This window comes from Poeciliopsis prolifica, unplaced genomic scaffold (genome assembly GCF_027474105.1).
Source record: "Poeciliopsis prolifica strain line A6 unplaced genomic scaffold, Auburn_PproV2 SCAFFOLD003, whole genome shotgun sequence".
NCBI lineage: Eukaryota > Metazoa > Chordata > Actinopteri > Cyprinodontiformes > Poeciliidae > Poeciliopsis > Poeciliopsis prolifica.
The window spans coordinates 1,740,218-1,767,773 of NW_026562378.1; the positions used below are offsets into that span (position 1 = coordinate 1,740,218).

General features: G+C 40.0%; 1 protein-coding gene across 2 annotated transcripts in view; it reads left to right on the forward strand.

The window, feature by feature from the left end:
• epha8 (eph receptor A8) overlaps nucleotides 1-27,556 on the forward strand; it is a 122,592-nt gene that overhangs the window by 34,930 nt on the left and 60,106 nt on the right. For both annotated transcript variants that reach the window (XM_055026116.1, XM_055026123.1), the window contains exon 2: nucleotides 15,119-15,183. In XM_055026116.1, coding sequence (XP_054882091.1) covers nucleotides 15,119-15,183 — 65 coding nt within the window. The remainder of the gene's footprint in view (nucleotides 1-15,118; nucleotides 15,184-27,556) is intronic.

Sequence of the window (27,556 nt, forward strand, 5' to 3'; positions counted from 1 at the left end):
AGGTGTTGGGGAACCAGAGCACCTTGATGACAAATGGGCTACTGGAACAAGACGGAAATGGGCGAGAGATGAAAATGTGGATCTGTTGGAATGCTACTACTCAAGTAACCCTAGTGAGAGAGGTTACATGCAAAGACTGGGGAAGGAATGGTTACTTCGACATCCCCAGTCAACACTAAGCGCTAAACAACTAGTAGCTCAGTGTTCCAACATCCGCAAACGGCAACTGCTATCACAACTTGAGATTGACGAGATACAACACAAATGCTACGGCAAAAGGGAGGAACCGGATGTCAGGACTGTGGGGACTTAACTACAAGTCCCCACCCAGTGAGGGATACACGGCCCAATGAGCGAAACAGAGCTGAACGAGACAGCTGCTGACCTGAGAGAGAGAATCATGACCCGAATGACAACCAGGCCTCCCCGGCGCCAATTACAACGGCTGAGTGAAGTACCATCTGAAAGTCTCATTGAGAATGTGAATGCAGCATTGAGAACGATCCCTACCAACACCATAACAGAAACCAATGAGCTGATCTACAACTCAGCATCAGTGATCCTTGAGATACTTGGCTATAAGAGCAACCATGAGACCCAACACCCACCATGGAAAAGACGGTTAGAGGCTAAAATCAAGGTAACAAGGAGGGAAGTGAGCCAACTGTCAGAGCTCCACAAGGGTGCAATGAAAAGACCAGTACCCAGAAAGTACAGGCAGATGCCCATACCTGAAGCACTCGAGACTGCCAAACAGAGGCTCCAAGCCTTGTCCAGCCGCCTAAAGAGATACACAAGGGAGAATGAATCCAGAAGGATTAACCGGCTCTTCTCCACTCAACCAGCTAAGGTGTACTCTCAATGGCAGGGTAACAATAACAACAGAGCAGACCCACCAAGGCTGGAGACGGAACAATACTGGAAAGGCATATGGGAAAGGGAGGCGTCCCACAACAGCAATGCACAGTGGCTGATCTCTCTACGAGAGGACCACAGCAACCTCCCTGAGCAAGCCCCGGTAACCATCACTGTGACAGATGTCCAAGAAAGAGTCTCAGGTATGAAAAACTGGACAGCACCAGGGCCTGACTGAACTATGTCCAATGCATAAAGAACTCTGAACTGCTACAAAGTCCTCACCCTGACAATGGCAGCCCAAATGAACCAGCTGCTACAAAGTGGGACTCACCCTGAATGGTTAACTGAAGGGCGGACAATCCTAATCCAGAAGGATCCATCAAAGGGTCCAGTCCCACCCAACTACCGACCAATAACCTGCCTCTCCACAACCTGGAAGCTCATGTCAGGCATCATAGCGGCCAAGATAAGCAAACACATGGATAAACACATGAGCACGGCACAGAAGGGTATCGGTGTAAATAGCAGAGGAGCCAAACACCAACTCCTCGTAGACCGCACAGTTGCCCGAGACTGCAAAACCCGACACACCAACCTGTGCATGGCTTGGATTGATTACAAGAAAGCCTATGACTCAATGCCGCATACTTGGATCATTGAATGCTTAGAGATGTATAACATCAACAGGACTCTGAGAGCCTTCATTGCAAACTCGATGAGGCTGTGGAAAACCACCCTTGAAGCCAACTGCAAACCACTTGCACAAGTGTCCATCAAATGTGGCATATACCAAGGAGATGCTCTGTCCCCGCTACTGTTCTGCATAGGCCTGAACCCCCTCAGCCAAGTTATCAACAAGACTGGCTACGGATACAGACTCAAAAATGGGGCCAATATCAGTCACCTACTCTACATGGATGACATCAAGCTGTACGCAAAGTGTGAGCGAGACATCGACTCACTGATCCACACCACCAGGATCTACAGCACTGACATTGGGATGTCATTCGGACTAGAGAAATGTGGTCGGCTGGTCACAAAGAGGGGGAAGGTCATCCACACAGAAGGGGTCTCACTCCCAGAAGGAACAATAGCAGACATAGAGGACAGTTACAAGTACCTAGGTATACCACAAGCAAATGGCAACCTCGATGAGGTCACAAGGAAAGGAGCCACAGCTAAATACCTCCAAAATAAGGCAAGTCCTGAGAAGCCAGCTCAATGGCAAGAACAAAATCCGTGCGATAAACAGCTATGCCTTGCCAGTAATCAGATACCCTGCTGGAATAATTAGCTGGCCAAAGGAGGAGATAAAAGCCACAGATTAAGACCAGAAAGCTACTAACAATGCATGGAGGGTTCCATCCCAAATCCAGCACCCTGAGACTGTACACGAGCCGCAAGGAAGAAGGCAGAGGACTAGTGAGTGTGAGAACCACTGTCCAGGACGAAACAACTAAGATCCATAAATACATCAGAGACAAAGCCTCAACAGACAATGTGCTCAGTGAATGTCTCAGACAACAGGGAACGGAGGTTGAGGTGCCAGAGATACCATCATGGGAGGACAAACCCCTACATGGGATGTACCACCAGCAAATAACCCAAGTGGCTGATATCAGTAAATCCTACCAATGGCTGGAAAACGCTGGACTTAAGGACAGCACAGAGGCCCTCATCCTGGCAGCCCAGGAACAGGCCCTAAACACCAGAGCAATAGAGGCCCAGATCTACCACACCAGACAAGACCCAAGTGTAGGTTGTGCAAGGAGGCCCCTGAGACAGTCCAGCACATCACAGCAGGGTGCAAGATGCTTGCAGGGAAAGCGTACATGGAGCGACATAACCAAGTGGCAGGCATAGTGTACAGAAACATCTGTGCAGAATATGGACTGGAAACCCCGAGATCAAAGTGGGAAACACCCCCAAAGGTGGTGGAGAACGCCAGAGCTAAGATCCTGTGGGACTTCCAGATCCAGACAGACAGAATGGTAATGGCGAACCAACCAGACATTGTCGTAGTGGATAAACATCAGAGGAAAGCCGTTGTGGTAGATGTAGCAATACCAAGTGATTGCAACATCAGGAAAAAGGAGCACGAGAAACTAGAGAAATACCAGGGCCTCAGGGAAGAACTGGAGAGGGCCTGGAAGGTGAAGACCACAGTGGTGCCTGTGGTCATCGGGGCCCTCGGGGCAGTAACCCCCAAACTGGAGCAGTGGCTACAACAGATCCCAGGAACAACATCAGACATCTCAGTCCAGAAATGTGCAGTCCTTGGCACAGCCAAGATACTGCGCAGGACCCTCAAGCTCCCAGGCCTCTGGTAGAGGACCCGAGCTCAGAGGATAAGAACCACCCGCGGTGGGTGAGAAGGGAATTTTATATATATATATATAAGTTGATATATAAGGAAGGTTGTCCTGGCTGGTAATATAATTTGTTTTACTGTTCTTGCCATCTGAAAGGTCCATCCAGATGATGCTGTTTTATTTGGCTCTTCCTGGCCCATTTGCCCTTTTTAGTTCCCAGATTTCCTCTTCAAATGAAGCTCATCCCACTGTCCACATTTGACCTGTGCATGGTACAAGTACTCTGCTGCACTTCTCCACTTGTTCTCTGGCAAAGAAGGATTTTATGCATGTATGTGTTGAGAGAAATAGCAAAAAAAATAGAAAAAACCCAACTTTGTACTGTTACTGGGTTCCTATTGTCTTTGTGTTGAAGAGCCAGTCAATAGACTGTAAATGTCACAAATGATAGCACTTTGTGAGGCACACTTCAATTCGATGAAAAGTATTGCGACATTTTGATGAAGAGATCTTATTCCACCTCTACACCACAGATTCAACCATATCAGTGTTTCTTCAACAGAGATAACGTTGAAACAGAGATTATTGTAGAAAACACCATGAAAACAGATTCACCTTATAAAATATGAGAAACACAAACTTGCTCTGAATGTGTTTTTGTCAACATGTTCATGTCTAAACCCATCAGGTTCTTGAGTTTTACCATTGATGTTCCCTTGTTGCCTAAAGCACATCAAGTTTAAAAGATTACACACTCGTATTTCCAAAGTATCCAGGAACTTGGCATAACGCATATAATTACCATCGTATACTGTGTTCTGTCTTTCAGTTACTGATGTATACATATAACCTACGCTGCATGCATGTGTGTTAGTGCTAGCTGGGACTCAGAAAGTTGGAACGTAGAAAATGCAAAATTAAAACAATTCAATCTTATAAATCTTAAAAATTGTGAATTATGAGGGGTTATTTTTATCATAAAGTCAAATTGAATGTTACTTACCATGCTCATCTTTCTGATTGGCTGATTGTCAAATTTATCAATCTGGTTTTCTCCTCAAGTTAGGACAGCAAGGGCAAAATTGAAAGGTTTTGGTTAACAAAACCTTTCAAACAGAGTGAAATTACAGCAACCCACTACTTTCTTCAAATCAAACTTCTGTGGTGTCTAACGTGCTGTGTTTGTGCAGCATACATTATTGTTTCTGCTGCCATCATTTTAAAGGTATTAATAAATATTTCCAGAGGTCATCAAAGGTCAAGCAACCCACTTCATATTTACAAAATTACACAAAGTTGGTGTCAGTCAACTGTGCTGTGAAAAATGTTTAGCTGTGTGAATCAGCATAAGTGTAGCACTTTGGATTTATATCAGTTTTGTTTGCTTTTGTTAAGTCAGAACAGCATAGATTTTTTTTATTTTATTTTTACATTTTTGTAGATTTTGTAAATGTTTACTGACTGGTTGGCCTTTGATGTCCTCTGGAAACTTTTCTTATCATCTTTAAAATGATAGCAAAACAAAGATTTTTGCTGCACAAACACAGATAGCACAAATGTTTGAAAAACATTTTTTTTTGCTGCCAATACCGATGATCCTTGAGGCCGATCTCTGCCAATCACCGATTTTTGCCAGTCACCTGGAATGGCTGTTAATTTTTCTCTTTTCGTATCTGGAAAATGGAAAAAAATATTTTGCAATAAATTCACCTAATCTAGATATCTTTTAATATACATCTAAAATCTTTTTTTTTTTTAAGTTACATGCTGCAGCTCTAAGCTGCTGTTCGGTGTGAGAGTTAACTGCCTGATGAAGGTTGAACAGCGCTCCGCTTGTGAAATATCACTACCAGTAGCGCATATTGGTGGCCCAAGAGTGAAACTTACACCACCAGCTGAAAGACTTGAATTATTTTTTGTGTTATTTGTTTTGCTCTCTGACCATGATGCTTATCCGGGTGAGTGTTGGTGGTTGTGTGCCGCTTTACTGGCCGCTCATGGTATTTTTTTTCTCCTGTGGCCTTGAAGCAGCTGAACTCCGTCAAGTGTGTGTCATTTAAATCCCATATTACATTCATTGTGTTGACGCATTTTGACGCGCTTCACCCCCAAGATAATTTTCCGCCACAACATGCAAACGTCCCCATTCACTCTCGGAGCGTTATGGTTCCACATAACAAGATTTGTTGCCATGCGCTTGCGCAGTGTGAAGGAGAGAGGAGATGAGCTGCATACGCAGGCTGAGAAGTGAGATAATTGTGATTTTGTTGATTGGCGATACTTTTTCATGGAAATCAGCCGATTATGATCGGTGGCCAATCGATTGGGTTTGGGGCTTTGGGTTGCATGGCATGGAAAAGTTTGGGTCTCTGTGTCAGAGCATGTGTTTAGACAGTTGCTGGAGAGCAATCACGTCACTTCTCACTTTGAAATAGATGACCTTAGGGTGGAAATGAGGCTTGGAGCATCTGCAGCTCTAGTCTGCCATTTCCTTAGGTCGTAGCTCTGCTTTCTTTGTGTGTGCGCAGGCACCTTTGAAATGGTTGTGTTCAGTTGCATGGAGTCAATGGGAGTACTTCAGGCAACCTTTGTCAAAGACAGCCAATAAGTCTTCGATGTTGAGCTTGGAAACTCTGCCTCTTTTAGCCTGCCATGTCCACTATCACAAACTGAGGCTGTTTGCATGTGCGTGCGCCTGCGTGCGTGCACGTGTGTGTGCGTGCGTGCATGTGTATGTGTACACAACTTCTGCTGCAAAGTGTTAGGGAGCCCTGCTGATTTGATTCATGGCAGCAACACCAATGTCAGGCCCCAGGCATGCAAACAGAACTCTATAACCTGCTGGCCAAAGTGAGTTTCCATGATGAAGGGATGAAAAAAGTAATGGAGGACGAACGTTGACCACTGCCCTGGGAAATATGTGGCCTGTCTCTCAGCGAGCAGGGAGCAGCTCTCAAGTTGGTGGACAGCTTTTTCATTTAGCACTCTCCAACCTGTGGAGTTCGAGGTGAGGGTGTGAGAGAGAAATTGCTGGAGATGGTGGAAGGGCAGGAAGGGACATTCTTGGGGGTTTGTGTTTTTGATATGAAAAGAAAGTTGCGAAAAAGAAACAAACTCAATTTCAAGCTCCCATTCCTGAAGGAAATGCTCTTGGGCTTCTATACTAACCTTCACCTGGAAGCAATGGCTGGAACCTTCTGTTTTAGCTCTGTGAAAATAATGATTATTGATGATGCCACACCAAAGTATTGTTGAATGTTTTCTGAAATATTTTGAATATTGTTGAATGTTTTCTGAAATATTTTATTAATCTGTTAATTTTATTGATTTATTGTGATTTGGAGTTAGAGAAAAAATAGAGCTTGTCCAGGAAGTGTCAGACCATCAGCTGTTTTTTTTTGGCTACTGTTTTGTTGCATTAATTGGTCTGGCTGCATGTGTGATGCAATGGGAAGTCTTGCAACTCTTCCATTAAGGCAGACTTGTGGATTGGATGATCAGACAGATTTTTCACCAGCACCTTGTCATGCCTAGTAGTGTTGGTGAACAGCCATGTTCAGATATGTTTACAGTTCAGCCATACGGTGCTGCATCTCAAGTTTATCATTATTGCAGTATCATCGTATGCCATATGCATATGGAGAAAATCTGTCAGCAGTTGGGTTGAGAGAATTATATATATTTTGATGAGATCCATACTAAGATGTGTTATTAAAAATTAATGTGTGTTCATCTCTTAGTGTGGACTACATCCCTACCAACAATATAAAAAAATGTTTTAGAATGGAATAACAATTTTCGTGTCCCTTTGTGGAAATCAGTATCAGTGTGGTTACTGACATTGTTGAATTTGAAGGTACATAGATCCACAATGATGGATCTATGATCTTCTAGGTGTCTACTGTTAGAAAATCCAGAGAATTAGCTTTGTTAGTGTGTTTTGACACTAATAAAGCACAAAGCTTTATTAGTACTGGTTTGATTGGAAACTTCTAACATTTGTTACATTTTCAGCTGGTGTGGTTCTCTTTCACATTGCACTGCGTCAAAAAAAACAAAACCTTTGCAAACCTGTTCACTCCCCTTGCCTCTCATGACGCTGTACCAATAAGCACTGAAGGAAACAACACTAAAACCTCTGACAAAGACACTATTTACCCAGAATGTCCTGCAGTTTAGTCTGCTTTCTGCTCTCGGAGTGGTCTATGGAGAGCTTGGCATTCACATATCCATTCAAACCGCATCAGAGTTCACTTTTACCAAACCGAGACCAAGATTTGTAGGCGGACCAGAGCTTGTTGTTTTGGTCCACATCAGAGTTCAATTATGCATTCACAGCTCCCCAAATGAACCAGACTTTCTAGGCAAACAGACTGGAGTTTGATTAAAGTGTACTAAACAGGCCTGGTGCGAACCACCTTAAATTCTAAGTGGTTTCCTGGATGATTTCTTTACAAATTGGTGTTTAACAATTCAAATACAAAATTAATTATCATGGTGTTCTACCTTGACTGGAATGTTTGGGTTATGCGTTCCTGTTCTGGTTCAGCCAACTTTACAGATCAAGATGCCGTTTCATTCCGAATTTCTTACTGCAAGCCAAGTAGCAGCTCTTTTAATTCATCCAGCTATGTTGGAAAAATGACATTTTGTGATAAAGAGCTTTCCACAAAAGCTTGAAAGTCATTACAGCCACCGCATTCTAATGGATACGATACATCTGCTACATGACATGCATATTCCTTTGCCTCCCTTTTTACCCATTCTGAATGCTGCATAATTACCCAAAAGACAGAAATTACATTAAAAAGCTGAAAAATGTTCTTATGTATTTGTAGTGGGATTTCTGATATTTCATTAAACTCTAGTTTAGATTGCATGTTTACATTCCAGGGTGACAAAATGTGCTATTTCTTTTTCTCGATTTGATTAATCACAAACATTTGAGATTACCATTTTCCATTGGTGTTAGCTTCAGAATCTTTATTCTGTTACTCTGTAGTAACAGAATCCCTGACATGTTTTGAGATCTGGGAGCTACTAGAACAGTCCCTCAATAATTACAGTACAGGTCAGCAAGTTTCTCCTTGCTCATTAAAAAAAGACTATTAAAACTACGTTAGTCATTGCACCACTTTCATTAAGCCATCATGATAGACCATCAAACCCGCTGAGAGAGGTGTGAGAGGTGGAATCCATTTGTGACCTTGGGCAGAGAGCAAGAGGTTGCTGCTTTCTCAGTTTAAGACGATGGAGCATGAACACAGTGGGGTAGGTAAAGACAGAGAGAAAACACACCTACTGGGGATGAGAGTTTGGTGGCACTGCCATCTGTTTGTATTCTGACCCGCTGCCCCACTCAGCAATCAGATACTGAAATTAGTGAAGGTGACACACCAACTAATTGCAACACTTGAATGACTTGAAGATCTTGAAGCGTCAGTAATTTTTATGAAGAACACACTCCTGTTGTGTTTGTCAAAAATATGAAGCGGGTCTGGGGCACAGGAGAGTGCTCTGTTCCCATTATGATGGATTTTTCTCATCCAATTTACTTCGATGATTTCCGTCCATTCTTGACCTGGCTTTAAGCTATAAACTTTTATGACTAAGATGTCAAAGTTTTTCTCCAAAACAGCAACTGGCAGGCTTTAGTTTTAGTCTCAACCGCAAAAGGTAATTTGATTACTTTGCATCAGGGGCCAAATGATGGAATTGAAGAGTTTTGCCATCTAGTTCTCTTGTTTTGTAGGAGGGTTATGGCAGAAGAACTGTGGGCCCAAGTAGTTGTACTTGGGCCCACAGTTTCTTGTAATCTTTTATGGTGAGGGGAAAAACTGAGCCAAAACCTAAATATCTCAATCTATCAGACTATCTTTGTTTAAACTGTCATTGTCTTAACAGATCATGCTCCCACATTATCCAGGTCCAAAGACATCAACCAACGCAGGATTAAATTATTAAATTTGTGGCTTCCTGGTGTTTGTTATCATGATTCTATAGAGTACAATACACGTATTGTTTCATAGTTGGATGTCTGAATCTAGGTATTGGACATTACATTGTTTGTATTCCACCATACAGTTGGACAAGTTAAAAGAGAAGAAAACCCAGGAAATTGCAGAATGACAGACAGTGAATTAAATAGCCATGAGAGGAGTGTTCCAAAAGTACACACAAAAAGGCACTGAAGTATGAGAAGGAGAAACAGTAACTAACACAATTGCTGAACCAATAAAATTTAAATCACTTGGAGTTTCATGTGTATCTCTGGCATTTGTGAGCTGACAGGTTCTTAAAGCAAGTATTTATAGGGTCTCCACTCTCATCCCTCTCTACCTGCTTTTTTCCCCGAGGTCTGCTCCTGTGCTGGCCTCTTTGTTGTCCAATGTTTCTCAGGATTCTGTTTCTACACCAAGCAATATCAAATCCATAAGTCATATTTTTACATGTGCAAATTATATTGTTTCTAAAATGTGACTACAGATTGGATAAATGCTGGGGAATAACTGAAACAATCTGTACCGTATTTTCTGGATTATAAGTCGCACCGGAGTAAAAGTTGCATTTTTGAGGGAAGTTTATTTGATAAAATCCAACACAGAGAACAAACATGTCATCTTGAAAGGCAATGAAAATAGAATAGAGGCAACAACAGGCTGAATAATTATACGGTATGTTAACATTACATGACAAACAACAAACTGAGAACGTGCCTGGTATGTTAACATAACATATTGAGAGTTATTCAGATAACTTAACTACCATAAATAACATGCTAACAAGTTTACCAAACCATCCGTGTCACTGCAAATTACTAAACACAATGAAATCTTCATTCTAGGTGTCGCTTGTAAACAACTTCGCTAACTCCAAAGGTTGAATGACACATGCCTAGAGCGCCCTCTTGCAGTTTAGTGTGGAAATAACGTGATATGAAATAATGATGTGTTCATTTCCACACATAAGTCGCTCTGGAATATATGTCACACCCCCTGCCAAACTATGAAAAAAACTGCAACTTATAGTCTGGAAATACGGTACTCTTTGTTTTTTCTTTTACATAGAAAAGACTGCTGGACTAGTGCTTCTGTCTTTTTGAGTGTCTACTCTTTTCTTTCAACCCTTTGTCAGTCGCTCAGACTGTGCCTGGTTCTGCTGGAAGTTTCTTCCTGTGGAGTTGCTGCTTTTTGCTCCTGCTGCATGCTTGATTCTGAAAGTGGAATTGTTGGGAAAAACTCAATGCAATTGACTTTGCCTAGTTTGATTTCAAACTTTTGACCAGTTGGCAATATGAACTATATTTGACAGATTTTTTAAATTATAACTATGATCAAAACCAAACATCCACCTTCCCACCTAACTTTGAGAGGTTGTGGATTGACAGGTGTCTGTCTCCAGCAGTCATTGGGGCAGAGGCAGGGTTCACCCTGGACAGGTCACCAGTCCAGACCATACACTCTCTCACTCAGCGTTAAACTGATTGTGATGTCAGCTAAATTAACACCAACATTCAATTGTTGACATAGATATGTTTATCTTCTTTTAATAAAATCTTTCTAAAGGTTATGTTATTGGTGGATTGCTCTGGAATTAGAATTAGGATTAAATTGTCATCTTTTTCCATCTGTTTTCTTTGTTTGCATAAACTAGATAATGGCATGGGCGAATGCTCAAAAAACATGCCTGAATTATAAATTTATTCATGAGGAAGCAAAATGAGTCTATTTGTGATATGAAATTATTTAGGTATCTGCTGCTTTATCCGACTTTTATGTCTTTGACGTGAGACATGCATCATAACTCTACGCTAGAAAATGCCAGTCACGGCAAATCCAGACATAAACAATGTCTGAAAAGTATAATTCTGGAAATGATGAAATAAGTCTGTCAGTAATCGCAATCCCATCACTCCTGGTTCCTACTGCACACCCAGAAACACTTTTCTACAAAAGTTGCAGTCAGTACACTACAAAACACTGTTGCTATGAGTTGTGCTTTTTTATGAGCTCCTTTCACCTTGTGACAATACTATCAGCTCAATATCTTTTTATTGCTAGGGAGATTCAACCTCAATAAACAAAAATATTAAAATTTAAGTTCTTCAGGGACAAAGCAGGACTTAGTTATACACAATGCAATGTATAGTTTTATTTTGAAACTGCAAGTAGTAGTAAAACAGGTATTTTCTATGACTTAACTCATATCCATAATCAGGTAAAATAAAATACATTTGCATTAAGAGAACATGGTTCTTCAAGCTCTGATGATTTAAGAGCAATTTTTTTTTTAGCAAAATCTTTTATTCCAAAAAGAATATTTGCCCTTAAGTCAGATCATTATCCTTTAACATTGTTTGCAGAATAATATACAGTAAAGGTGATTGTATACAAAATAAATGTTCATAACATCCAATACGTTTTAGAGTGGTACATTTTGGATAAGATGATAAAATGATAAGCTCAAAGTTGAGGAGTTTTCTACTTTAGAACTTTATCTGAAAGGAAAGTGATGGGAAACTGGAGGGTTAGAGAACATTGTTCATATTTTATTGATTTCATGCAATAGCTGTTAAATGCAGTTATGAGTGAAAGTGCTGGGTAGACATTAAGTGCGGGCAAAAGATGCCAAGAAGAGTTAACCGTTTTATTAAACACTATTTGTCTGCTTCACAAAACACCCAGCATCACAGATCTTATTAGCTTTTAGTGCTAAATCTAAGAAACAAAGGAACAAACCCAGGCAAACCTACTGAGTGAAAGACATGAATACTACTAATGCAGTGGTGTTCAAAGTTGGTCCTAGAGGGCCAGCATCCTGCATGTTTTAATTCTCTCCCAGGTTTAACAAACCTGGATCAGAAGATGGCTCCTTAAAAGGCCTAAGAAGAACATTGACATGTTTGAAAGGTTGTTAATACCACCATGGAGAAAATGCTAGATGCCAGCCCTCCAAGACTGTACATTTGTACTAAGTAAAAGTAAAAAAAGTACTGACTTTTAAAAAATACTTAAGTATTAAAAGTAAAAGTACTTGCTGAATGTAATACCTAATCGCTAATATAATGTCATTAAATATACCAGTCACATTTAATTTCAATACATCAGCAATACAAATTGAGATTTACATGCAACCAAGGACGTAGTCAAGACCACCTGACCCAAGATCTCAAGACCAAGACCAACGCCCTGCACTACATGACACAATAAAATGTGAAGTATGATCAAAATTGCTTCTCAAATTGATCTGACAGATCCACATTCCTATAAAAACACAATTAAGTACTTAGAGCTGAAATAAGTTTAACGAAGATCATCAATTCAAACTTTTTTATTCCGCTTTGCTTCCATCTCTGTGCTACAAACCGCAGTGGTCTCCTGCCATCCCTAAAAAGCTAACGCCCTGGGGGTTTGCCCCTATTGCCCATGTCAGAAACCACAAGTGCCCTGATGATAAACAATGATCAACTATGAACACTGTCCAAGGCGCAACAATCAAGAAGTAACCAAATAATAATAACTATTCCAAGGTAAGAGCCGTTCAGAAGAATTGGATCGTTCAGGAATATGTAGTCACAGCGTTGTCCCATATATGCGACATGTCAGTCAACACTGCACAACAATTCAGCACAATGATGAGTGACAACTTTTTTTCATGCAACATGTGTCTCTGTACAGCTAGCTTTGCTAACATGACATCCACAGAGTTTACCTTTCTTTAAGCTTCCTTTCCAAAAGTTGGACGAAGTCCCCACCCTCTGCGAAAGCAAAGCGCTGCTGATTTTATATGTCGCCAAATCTTATGATTTATGCAGCGGAATTCTAATACATACCATTAGACAGACATCTTGACCCACTCAGAGGAAACCACTGTGCATATCTTGGATCGCCGCGTGCGAGTGAAAGGAGGAGGAGATGACTAACAACACACACACACAATTAGTAAGTCGAGTTATTGCTTGGATTTAACAATGTCTTGTTAAGTCCCTGAACTTCACATTTCATCGAAAAAAAGCTCAATGCCACTTGGACGTAACAAGTAATGCGACGGTTTTGTAGAAATGTAGTGAAGTAGAAAGTATACATACTTACTGTAAAATGTAGTGGAGTAAAAGTAGAAAGTATCCAAGACAAAATCTACTTAAGTAACCAATGGCAGGGATTGCTTGGAGATTTGTGCATTTATTATACAAAGCAGAACTCGTCTTTACTGTGTGGTGACACATCTGCAATGGGACTCAGACAATCTGAATGCACTCTCCTCGCCTGTGCTGTCCACTTCCCCTTCACACACTCACAACCAGCAGAGGGGAGATGATTCTGACTGGACACCACAAATTGTAGTTTTAACGACAGGAAGATGTGATTTTCTACATAAGGAAAATGAGCGTTGTGCATTGAGCCGCATTCATTATTCAGATCTATGAAAGCCCTTATCAGTTCGATCTTCTCTGTGACATTCTTATATTTGTGTGGTCCCAATATACGCTAAAAAAATCATCTTAAGAAAATTCTTATAACAAAAAAAAAAAAAAACTGATAGCGAACATGTTAAAATTATATGTTAATGAGTGAAATTAGCACATTTCATCTGGGAGTTCAACCTATGTGACTATAAGTGGGGATCTTTTAAGGAGATTGTAGAAATAGAATCAATAATCGGCATCACAAGATCTTTTTAATATTGAGAAATCCTGGTGTTGATAGCGTTGGGAATGGGGGTTGGTGACATAATCAGGCACTCACTTTATACTGTAGAATCACACAACACTACTCCTCACCCTACCAGTCAAATGTCTATGAGAGACCATGTTAGTGAACTGTGTTGGACATGAAGACCTTGGGATGAAGCTTAGATCAGGGGTGTCAGACCTCAAACTCCAGTCCTCGAGGGTCGAAGGACCAGAGTTTGGGATAAGTCAAAGATTCTTGCAACTTTTTGACTTGTCCCAAGTCCAACACACCTGAAATAAAGAACTGAGTTATTTACTCAATGAATGGTGACCTTCAAGGACTGGGGTTTGAGATCTGTGCCATATATACTGTAGGTTGGTTCTGCTAAATTCTCAATCATCATTAATTTTATTAACCAGTTATCAAACATCCAATGGTAATCAAAGACCAACATGTCATATTGATTTCTTCCCATTTTGCTCCTGGTGTCAGACTACAGTGATCTCTGAGATTGGTTAAGCCAGGGATCTCCAACCCCAACACACTTGAATTAAATGAATTTAATTTTTAAGTTTCAGGGCAGTAGTTCTGGAGGACTCCACTTCAACGGTCCATGTCCAGCAACTTATACTGTGGATGTTAAAACTAAATCGCTTGCTTAGCATGCAGTCGAGCTCAGCCACTGAGTTAATCATTTGAGTCAGGTGTGTTGAAGCAGAGACACCACTAAACGTTAGAGGAACCTTGGAGAATTGGGGCTTGAGACCCCTGATGTAAACTCAGCTTATGCTAAAATCCCAAAAAATTTCAGCAGAATCAAAACAGCTTGGAAATTGTTTTTCATATTCCTGTTCAGCAGAGAGAAACTGAATAAATGCTCATCCTTTTATTTGATAACTCTACCATGTTCTGCGTTTCACAAAACTTTGTCCATAATTTTAGCTAAAAACAAGACCTACTGAAGAAGAAGTTATTTATTTCCATTCTCCACCTACATGTCTTTTCTTCTGCTTAATAAATGTTTTGCTGTCTGGGAGCTGTTAAGGGCAAACGAGGTCAAGGTGACATCCGGCTCGGAGTTGCTGTGACGACCATCCGTGGCTCATCAGTCACACCTGTCAGACAGGTGTCAGTGTGTATGCACCCGACTCCATCAGGTGCCTGAGCGCGTAGATGCAGTTGATGAAGGATAGGATGGATGAGGTGGGTTGGGGAAAACTATAATTTAAAGTTTGCTGCTCACCTTCTTTGTTGTTTTTTGTTCTTTCTTGGCAGTGAATCTCCTTGACACGACAACGATAACTGGAGACTGGGGCTGGCTGACGTATCCATCCCATGGGGTAAGGATTAAAAGAAGCGTTTTTTGTGGAATATTATTTTGTTAATGGATTTCATTCAGGGTTTTCCACATTTTTTTAAACAACAAAGTCTACCTTTTTATTAGACAAACCAACAAAACATTTTTGTTGTTCTGTCAAAATTAAGGAAAAGTTTTGCATAATTTTGTGGGTGGAAAATAATGTATTATTTTCAAAGTTTGTTTTTACAAATACAACAAAGAAAACTAAGATGTATATTTGTATTCATCCTCATTTCATAATAAACCTCTAAATAAAACCAAGTGCAACCCACTGCCTGCAGAAGTAAACAAATACAAATAGAGTCCACCATGAAGACTATGGAGCACAGCAGACAGGTCAGGGAGAAAGATGTTGGGTAATTTTATTGCAAGAACTGATATACAATGACTATGAAGCTTATACTAAATTAAATAGAAATTATTTGACCACTGCCCATACAAAGGATTATTCAAATCGTTAGATTTTACGTAGATTAGTGATCATGACCAGCCACTTTGACGGCAAGATCCAGTTTCCATCCTCACTAAAGTACTGAGACTGTTCAATGACATCAACATAAATACAGACTGTGGGAGAACCACAGTGCTGGTTTTGCTGGACCTCAGTTCAGCATTTAAAATAGATGACCCTGACATATTACTGTAGCAACTGAAGAGCTGGATCCTACTTTCTGGCACAGTACTCAGTTGGGTTTAGACTGTCCTACAGAACAGGGACTTGCTTGTGTCAGCAGGTAACATCAAAGCTTACATATCAAATGTGGGGTTCCTCAAGGTTTTGTCTTTGGACTCTTTATTTAATATCTACATTCTACATCTTAAGCTATGCAGATGATACACATCTTTACATTACAATTCCACCAGGTGACTATGAACCTATTCAAGTGTTAACTAGATGCGTAGAACAAATCAACTCTTGGATGTGCCATAACTTTCTTCAGTTGAAATAAATACATTGAAACATGCAATATCCACATCAGCTGTATCTAAGTCTAGTCCTCAAGGACCAGTGTGCCGTGTGTTTTATATGTCGCAATGCTCCAACACAGAGACATCTGTGGCGCAGTCATATCTTCTGCACAGGTTAGAAATAGATCAATAAATCTCATTCACTTGTGTTGGAAGTATAAAATAAAAAGTTACATTTGCAGGACTAGTCATTGACTGATAATGGACACCACTGCCCAAGATTAAGCAAATTATTTAAAGTTATTAAAATTATGCAGCAATTACTAATATTCCCCATAATGATGACATCTGCTAAAGAATAAAATCATTGTCTCCTTTTATAAAGGCAACAAGATTATTTTATTTAGTCTGAGGTGTGTAGCCTGTGTTTTACCAGTTGTACTTACTAAATAAGATTTAGTCTAACATTGACACCACAAACTAATTACATGTAGTACCCAGACAATGACATGCTACACTCATCTACTTCAAACATGAGCCCAGACATCCCTCTCAGCCCCCTCCACGTCTTGGCAGCTTGGTGCATGTCGCGGTGGGGGAGTGAAGAAAAGATGAAGTAAAAGGATGAAAGCGAGAAAACGAGGTGACAGCGAGGGCACGGCGTCGCGGCATTAGCATATTGTAATGCCAAATGATGACGCCTGAGGTGATGAATTAGGACCCTAGCTGCGATCTTTCGTGCACCGCCATGCCACCCCATCCCTGACTCCCTTGGCTGTCAGCAGAGTGGTAGGAACATTTACATCACCTCCAGCCTTCATGACAGAAGGTGGTGTGATTGAATGGTGGCCAGGAGGAACAGATGGGTTGTCTTTCAAGTCCTGGGAGAAGAACTGGAAGAATTGGATTAGTGGTTTGAGCAAAATGACTCACTCTGTGTGAAATCGGTGTGAGAGGTGAATCCCTTCCACCTTGAAAGGACCCATGTGAAAACAGCTAGATTACATAAACTCTAACTGCTGTTGTGTGTTTTTGTTTTGATTGGTTCAATATACCAGAAATAGTTACTTGTTTGTTCATGAGAGACCGCTTTCTCCCTCAGAGCTTCTACACATGAAAAGCTTGACTGAGTGGATTAGGAGTGGGAGCAGAGCTTTGTGGTTTCATGGTTCAGTTACGTAAGGTACGTGTCTTGTGCTGAAAGACAAAAATGTGAGGAAGGAGGAAGCAGCAGCTCTGTGATGTTCAATAATGATGCCAAAGAAAATGTACAGAGGAGAAAATCGGATCTACGTTAGCAATCAAGCAATATTTGGACAGAACTTTCTTGAACAAATTATTTCAAAGTAAGGATTAGTTGAGGTACGTCGGATTACTGTTCAAAATCACCAGCAACACATGAAAATATTTCTTATAGTTAAGTCTGTCTCAAAGATAACTGACATGCTATTGTCTTAATGAGTTAATGATATAATGACTGAAAATAACACATATTTTATAATGACTTTACTTATTACTAAGCCTTGTGTGTGAATGTGAGTGTTTTAAGTTTGAAAAGTATGCTGTGATTTTCTTTCACTTATGTTTTGCAGTCAGAAAAGGCTGCAAACTCACCAGGACAGTCAAAAACTCACAACAACATTGGCACTGGGAATTTCACATTGGGAGTTGTTGTCCTTTAATAGACACTCTTTTCACCAACCTTACAAAGCCCGGTTCAATGGGTGCTACATTTTCAAACAGGAAAATAAGCAGAGTCCTCCTGACATCCCATAACGTTGCTAAAGTTAGGGAGATAAAATATACTTGTTTGTCTCAATCGGTGCATCAATCTTTAGTGTGTTTCTCCCACACGCTCTACAGAGAAACCATGGCGTATACTTGTGACATCACTAGCAATACTAGAGTATCTTAAAGAGACACCACACAATTACACAACTTGCTGGAGGTAAGCCATGAATACACAGGGAGAACATGCACACTTAAGGCAGAAAATACTCTGGCCAAGATTCCAAACCCAGTATCTTCTACAGTGATGCCCACCATGACCTTGGAGGGTATGTGTATAAAATCACACATGCACAAGTCATGCAAAGGACACGTTTTGCATTACTTGCAATATGTATAACTGTTAAAATTTGTTTACTATGGCAACATTTTGCTATTGGCTTCAATACACAAATACTGATCTGTTACAGACAAAATTCAATTTATAAGCAATGTGGGGATACAGTTACTGACTGTTAAAGCCTAATTCAAACTGACTCAACTTCATTGTCTTACAGCAAATTGTCTTACAAAAAAGTTTTTTTTTGTTTTTTTTTAGCATATTTTTAAAGCTATCACTGTTATGATAATATGGTATGAGACAGATAGTCTATGAAAAAAATTGAGCTTCTCTGACTTCTCTCTATGGACTTGCTGACACGTGAACAAACACATTGCTCTGTCACAAACAACCAATCAGAGAGAGGAAGAGGGGCATGGCGCCATCAATCATCCTCTTGTACACATTGTCACCTTAGCCAAGGTTTCCCTGGCTGCATCTTCTTTACATATTTGAAACATTTGGAATCACATAGAAATGCTTCAACATGTGAACCACGAACAGGGGAGGTTCAACTGTACAGTGTGGAGAAATCAGCTATTTTTTCCAGCACTGATCACTCTCGAGCAACAAGGTGCATTAATATTTAATCGTTTTTTTCAGTTATTTTATTATTTTCTTTTGACCAAATCTTGCTAAAATAGTAAAAGTAGTAGTAGTAACAGGATAATTTGGTTATCTGCAAGGTCCAACCATCAATTCTGAAAGAACAGCTTCAGTGAGAACAATCCGCAGTGATCTGGTCTTTGGAAATACCTACTAAATGTGCTGGTACATTCTGAAAAAGTTAACCAGAGTTTTTATGCACATCCATCTTGTACAAATCATCAAATTCACTCACCAGAATAATGCAGTGAAAATCAACATAAACATAAGAGTAGTTTAGAAATTGCGTTAAAAAAAAAACATTTGCTCTGTTTGTTGGAAGTCTGTGGATACAATAACTCCTTTGGCAATATGGCGGCATGTTCAAATAGGGTCAAATTTGTAATGGCTCTTCTGCTGCCTACAAAATAGCAGCAGAAAGACAACCAGCATAGGAAATATGTTTAAGGAGTTTATTAAAAATAGCGATATGCTGGGAGGTAAGGGTCATCAGGAGAGCAGTCAGAAGCGACTGCAAAGGATGGTGATGGTGCTCTGACCCAGAGTGTGAGGACATTAAATGGCTAGAACAACACAGTGACAATTTTTGGGAAAAGCCCACTTGCCTGGCGTTGTCACAGTGAGCGAGATGAAATCCAACATGGGGAAATCTTTGGTGAGCCAGGTTCACTGTTCTGAAAATGTATGAATTTGACTCTTTGATGAATCCAATCCAGAAAAGACAGAGTCATCCGCAATGAGGAAGGCAGTCGGCAGGATAATCAAAAGGAGAGTGGGAGGAAAGCGAGAGTTAGAGACCAGGATCTGAATCAAGAGCCATGAAGCAAGATGAGAAAACCCATTGGAATAAAAGTTCATAAAGGGAATCTTGAAACCAGGCATGAAAGGAACACAAGACTTTCGATAATGTAGAGGAGAATGACTGGCAAGGAGAAGCTGATATTGATGACGGAGCAGGTGCAACACGTGGAGTTAATGAGGTGGCTCAGGTGAGTGGGACATACTAGATTGCATGGAGATTGTGGAATGGGAGGGAAACGGGCTACCAGAGGAGATGAATGACTTTTAATATCTGATGCTGGGTGACAGATAGGATCCTGACCAAACTCCCATTTCATTAAACAAAATGACAAAATGCCTCCTTTTCTTCCACTCCAGTTTGATTCATCAAACTGAAACTATCAGAAGCAGACTCCCTTCACATTGCCACACCACCCAAACATCATGCTGCCAGTACCATGCTTTGCTGTGGGTATGGTGTGGTGATGTACACAGGTGTTTTTGTGCCAAAGACATGGAGTTACAGTTGAATCTTTGTTACATCATAGCGAAAGAGATTTATGCTCAAGCTTACATAAGGATAAAAAGTTAGTCAAAAACAAACTTTTGGCCCTATTTGGAAAGTGGTATGTGTTGTATAACTAGTAAACACCACACATTGCCTTGAAAACCTCGTAACTGAACTGATCAGCGTTGACAGGTAGAACTGTAGAGCTAAAGTCAGGGCGAATAAGGAAGAAAACCTGTTTGCAACAGTAACACTATACAGCCAGGTTAACAATGTAACAATTCAGTTTGACACAAATTAATGTTTTACAATGGCCCAGTCAAAGTTCACATCTAAATCTAAATGAAAACCCACTTGAAATTTGCGCAAAACCTACTAAAAACCACATAGTTTTCCCACTAACCAAGAAGTTTAAGGATTTAATATGCCTAAATGTGAAGGAAAAATTCAAGGGTTATAAATGTTTCTTCAGGTAAATAAGCCTTTAAGTTACTAATCTGTATTCCAAACAAGCAAAGGTGAAAGGTTTAAAACTACAATTCAATAAATTTTTCAGCAAACAGCGACACATGTTAAAGTTTATCTGGGCATAAAATGAGGTTCAGAACTGTTGTTCCAGAGCCACCTTCCTTGGATCAGAGGTGAGCTCCTGCAGGTTTGATGGAAAGAAAACAAAACTGCGCATGACTCCCAAACATTTTCAGAAACTCTATGTGTGAGAGAAACAGAAGAGAAAAACACACATCAGACCTCAGGTTTTTTGATGAATGGATGTTTTGACAGTGTTTTACTATCCCTCTAAAACACTTCCACACACACAATTACAGCTCCTCCATAAGGTCACGCTTTCCCATTCTGAGAGTTTATAGAGTGAGCACTGAACATGCAGGGCTTTCAGCTGCCCTCTGCTATGGCTGGACTTAACATGGGAATATAAAACTGCAGAAAGAAACAAACATAGGTTTGCTGATCAATGCATCACATTTTAAAATATTGCATTAGAAAAGGTTAACAAAAAGTAGCAAAGCAAAGTAATAGAAAAAAAAAAACTTCCTCAATTTCGCAGAATGGTTTTTACGCTCGGCTGAGGTGGCTTTACTGGAAAGAGTTAATACGCTGAAGAGAAGATGGAAACACATCTGCCGAATGAATTCTGATGTAGTGAACATTACCTCAAAAAAAACAAACATTTTATATCAGTGCAACTGTAGGTTGAACATAAAAAGTTGTCTTCCTCCCTCTGGGATGGGGATCAATTTCCATTAAAAAAATGCAAAAAATGTTATGGAAGAAAATGACCAGGACTGTTAGTTAGACAAATATTTCCATCATTTCTAAAACATGAAAGTTTGACAGTTCATTTCTGGTCACCTAAAACTGACATTTTCTGTGTCAGATATATATATATATATATATATATATATATATATATATATATATATATATATATATATATATATATATATATATATATATATATATATATATATATATATATATATATATATATATATATATATATATATATATATGTGTGTATATATATATATATATGTGTGTGTGTGTGTGTGGGGGTGTGTGTGTGTGTGTGTGTGTGTGTGTGCATTTACTGCTGAGTTAAAGTGTGTGTGTGCTGAGGGTTAGGTCTTTATTAGCACCCTGACCTCTCCCGTATGCCAGTCTCATTTAGATGACATCATGACAGATCACGTCCTCCACTCAAGGGGCTTCTTTCTGTCCAATTTATTCAGGCAATGGTTAGGATGCTCCTGTGCTGTCCCAGGAGCATCTTTCTCTGTTTTTATCTCTCTCTCCAACTCACACTCACACACAGTTTCACAGAACTTGTCAAACAGGGGCAGGAAGACTTCATTATCCTCCAGTCCAATCTGTGTTGGCCCTGACAGGTTCATCCACCGGACACCCTACAATCGATACCACTGACAGTACAGGATTTGTGTGTGCATGTGCATGCATTGCGTATGCGTGTGTTTAGGCGCATACACAATGTGTTTGGCAAGGAAAATCATAATGATGAACCAAATGATGTCAAAAGCACAAAGTATTTTGCCATGAATTTCTCCATATCCTTGTAACCTCATCTATCTCTCTCTTAAGCACTCTCATAAAGTTAAGGCTGGTTTTGAGTGAACAGACTGAACCTTCAGGGCTCATCCAGAGAGAAAAATGCCTGCACAGTTTCCAAAGCTGCAAGGATATTTCTTTCAGAAAATATCTTGTTTTAGAAGATGATAACTTTGTTGCATTGGGTAGGTGTGTTGAGTTGCCATGACAGCCTGAAGTGCTCATGTGTTCAGTTACTTACTTCACCTTACAATGAACCAGGGTCTTTATTTCTGTGGCCATTCTTCATATTAAAGATTACTTGAAAATTACGTTTTAATGAGACATGAGTGTGCTTAAATAGTCAGATAAATAGGGCAATTAATCACAAAATAAGAAGTTTGACTTTCATTTTAGAGTCAGAATCAGCTTCATTTGCAAAGCAAGGAATTTTAACACTAATAACAAGGACAAAAGAAACAGTGCAGTACATACACACACACACACACACACACACACACACACACACACACACACACATATATATATAGGGTTATATAATACCAGAAGTTTACATTCACTGACTAAAAATATGTTCTCTAGTTACGTCAGACCAGACTTCTCTTGTTTTAGCTTGGTTAAGATTCATTTTCATCTGTCTGAAAGGAATGGTGATAAAACTTTATTTATTGTCAAACAAAAGTTTTCACATTGTAATCATAACAGAAACTTCCCAAGTGACCCTGATCACAAGTTTCCAGAGCCCAGTTCTTCATATTGCCGCTGTTAACATCAGTGACAGCTTGAAGTCTTTGTTGTGGTTGTGGATGAGGCTCTGTATTTTCTCTGATGGTAAAGCTGCCCAGTCGTCTTGGCAAAAAGCCTCCAGCTCCTGCAAGCTCCTGGACTGTGCAGCAGAAGCTGCACTTTTGAGCTCTCCCCAGAGTGGCTCTATGACGCTGAGGTCAGGAGACTGAGATGGCCTCTCCAGAACCTTCACTTTGTTCTGCTGTGGCCAATGACAGGTCGACTCGGCCTTGTGTTTTGGATCGTTGTCATGTTGGAACGTCCAAGTACGTCCTGTGTGCAGCTTCCAGGCTGATGAGTGCAAATTTTCCTCCAGTATTTTCTGATAAATAACGTGCTGCATTCCTCCCATCAGTTCTGACCAAGTTTCCTGTAACTTAAGGAAAAGACACAAACATCCCTGTGTCTTTGTAGCTTACACATCCCCATAGCATCAGTGATCCACCGCTGTGTTTCACAATAGGAATGGTGTATATTTCATCAGCTAGCCCTTGTTTGCTCCTCTCCAAATGTGATTTTTGTGTTTGTGGCCAAAAATTAAATTTTTACACCATTACTCTAAATGATTTTGTTCCAGACATTTGAAGGTAGCTGTATGGTGCTTTATGCCAGGGATATTTTGTGGCATTTGTTTAGCAATGGCAGGTCATACAGCCCATTTTTCTTCACATTCATCCACAAACAGCCACACCATTTTTTATCATTGAGTCCAATTTTCAGCGTAGTTATTTGTGGATTCTTTTTTGCATTTTGAACAAATGTCCTGGCAGTTTTTGCTATAGTTTTGATGGTCTGTTGGACTGGCTTCGACAGAATCCCTCTCTTGCCACTTCTTTTTGAGAAGTAGAACACTATTGATTGACATTCTCAGTGCCTTGGACATATTTTATATCACTTTCTGGTTTTATACACTTAATTTGCCTTGTCCTTCAAGGGAAATTAAATCATTTTACAATTTACAGGGGATGGTTTTACCTGCAGGATAGGACACTCTCAATGCTGGAAACCAGGAACAATGACATTATGGAAATGAAAGTGTCTTCAGTCCAGAAATCTTCCATAAAGCAAGTCAATAACAAGTAGAAAACACATAACCAGTCCACCAATCCATGAAGCAATAATCAGAGTCTAAGTACCAGAAACTCGGGTCAGAACCAGAATTAGGTTGACTCACAGTACAGTGAAGAGAGCAGGAGGGAGAAAACTGGTCAGGAGTACAACCAGAGACAAGGCAATGAGCCTTTTGAAGACTGAAACAAGGATATGAAAAGACAATCTGAATGAGTTCAGAGCAGGTGTTTCTCTGAGCACAGGTGAGAGCAATGAGTTCAGCAACAGGCAGGGGAGGGGCAGGAAGCAGCAGAGTAGCATGGAACATGACAGAAACTAGAGAAATAATGACCACAAGACAATGTTTCTGTTTTGTTTGACTTAAAACTAAGAAAATGAAAGAAAGTAGATTTTATTTTTATTTTTCAGGTTACAACTAATTTATTAAATTGTTTATAATTGCATTACAATAACACACTAACACCGATATGCCCCTGTTCTGCACAACATGTCAACATAAAACTCAGTTTTCTCTAGAATTTTTTGGAGTTAATCGACTCGATAATGAGCTGAGCTCTGTGAAGCCCTCTGAATTAGACATCTGCCTTTTTTTTCCTCCAACAGTTTGCAAGCCTTTCTACTGCATTCAGCTGCCCCATCCTCCAGATCTGATTACACACTTTCACAACAAACCTTCAGCGAGTCTTTGAACTATCTCTGCTGCCCTCTCGATGACCGTCCAGCACAGCATAATTGGCTTTACAAGCTCCCACGAGAGAGCAGCATGGGGCAACCCCTCACAGCTACTGTGGGCTGACGTGGAGCAAACAGCCCATTTGTGAAAATATATACTTTGATATAAAAAAAAAGAAAGAACAAGGCAAAGGGTGCATTCTCGATTTTTGTTGGGTCCAAACTCCATGGGAGTTGCAGAGGCGCTTGTATGAGTGAATTTAGCAGGTTAGACAGATGGTGTGTTGTAGTGGTCCAATACCAGAACTTTGCAAAGGAAGCCAGTTAAACTGTAGAAACGTCAGTCTGAACCATTTAGTATGAATAGGATGCAGTTTTTACAACAGCTATATTTTTCACCTATGAATGAAACTGATCTTGAAGTGTTTTATGAACTTTTGTGGCCTTTATTTGTTAGTTTTTTCATCTTCAGTTGAAGTGTGTTTTTGTTTTTAATCGACCCTTAAAAGTGTTATTAACCCACTCTGGTCTTCAAAGATCTTATAGGCCCACATGACCTGCTTGTCACTACAGAAATCAATTCCTGATGTCTGAAAACACTCTTGTTTGTGTCCCCAAGTCTTCTATGCAGAAGAAAACCAAGGAGAAAATGTGCCAAAGAGTTACATCTGTCACATATGGTGAGCTCGAAAGCACAGCCTGAGAAACGACAACTGTCAAAGAAAATGATTCTGATTGCTTCTAGGAGACTGAGCTTGTGACAAGCCATGGAAAAATGGATTTCACTTACTGCATTATCATGTCATGTGTCACTTGCGCACAAGGAATGGTTTCAGCTTTCACCAATCTCTTGACCTTGGAATCTCTGAGGAAAACGGTTGTGAAAATGTTTGAGATGACTGTTGACTACAGTCAGCTACAACAATACAGAAGTCTATAACTCCAGGTCATTTAAGCCCACACTCTTTGCCAGTATACATTTGATCTTTTCTGCCCGCTTCCTCAGGTTAATTCAGAGCTAACTTGTTAAGTCATTACCTGGCAGGACTTCTCCAGGTATTACAATCAAGTCCCCAGCCTTGGTGCTGGGCCCTCTGTCCTAATGTTTCAGATGTGTCCCTCTTACAGTGAGGACTGATGACATCATGTGTGGCCCCTGGTAATTATTCACCTCATCCAACAATAGATGTTTAGATAAATTATGGATAGAAACGGGCCACTTCAATTCCCGAGGGTCAATCTGCGGCATGTTTTAGATGTTTTCCTGCTTAAATACACCTGAGTTAAAGAAGTGCCTAATTAGCCATTTTCTTCAATGTTTTTTTTCAGTTCAGTGAACTTAATCAGATGTTACAGGAACATAGTTACTTTAACGATGGACATTTCAAGTAGGGCTGTAATCATTCAATCATTCATTGAATGATTCGAGTACCCGGATTATTAAAAATCCTCCAGACAAATTATCTGCCTCGAAGCTTCATGTTAAAATCATTGTGCTTCAGCCGGATAATTATTTGTGTTGTGCAACACTTTAACTTCTGCTAATGAAAAGTTGATGACTGCTAAGCGGTATTAGCATAAAAAAAATGTCCTCTTTTCTCCGGACATGGCCACTTTTCACATTCTGTCCGGGTCATCCACAGAACTTCATTGATTGATTAAAATGTCCAGGTTTTCATTGTTTTCCAAGGTTCCTTAAACTGATTTGTGTTCTTCAGAGCTGCTGCCTGGTGGCTGGTTTGGAGTGAACCACAGCAGTTTTCTGAAAGTTTGTTCCAGTTTAGAGCAGCATAAAAACTAAATGCTGCTTTTCCACGTTCGGTTCTGGTTCTGACTAGAACCAGAAGACCTGAGCGGTCTGGTAGGTTAAAACAGCGACAACATGTCTATAATATATTTGTAATATATAATATATTTTGGTAGGTTTCACTATTGACAATGCAAATCATTGCAGAAACAAAGCAATGAAGGCAAATCTTTGTAGACTTTGAGAGTAGATAGCGGTAAAGGATGAACCCGAGGGAAAAGACATTAAAAATAATAATAATTTTGTTACCCTGTTGACAGGTGAGGCTGCCAATGATTTGCCTGCAAGAAAATAAGTCTCAGCAAACAGTAATGTCAATCAACATGGAGCCTTGATCAGGTAGCGCACATCTCTAAATCTCACATAGACTGGTTGCTGGGAGACTGAAAGAGATGGCTTTCAGGCAACAGTCACAATAAAGGAAAAGGAGGAAGAGAAGAATGATAGCAGAATATCATTGAATCTAATTATGCAGTAGTGGGACTCTTAAAATCAGCTTAGAAGCCTTATGAGATGACAAAAAAAGACAGTTTGATTTTTGTTCAAATGATTCTTTCTTAATGCTCTTGTTCAGGTATGAAATCAGAATGTTGTGCCAAGTGAAGCTTTTTGTACACAATGGGATGGCCCAGCGATGTGTGGAACCAGAAATATGAGCTGATTGTGTTAGTTTCCCCACAGTGAGGCTGAGACTGATGGTAGAGGAGCAGAAACCAAATGAACATTAAACCTGTTCAACTTCAGTGTCTTATACAATCTTACAAAAAACAACGACAATATAACACATTTAAAAATATTCAGAACTCTTGTTTCAAAAGTCTGCACACACTTTTATTAATACTTTGCTACAGCATCTTTTGATACATTTTTAGCATTTAGTGTTTTTAGGAATCTGTCAGCAGAGCTTAGATTGACTTTGCCTGCCGTCTCAGCCGAGTTTGTGACGAATGTTTCACAAACCTACTCAGATTTTGTTCTTGGTTCACCTAGGCTATTGTAAAATTTTTAATTTTCTGAAAACA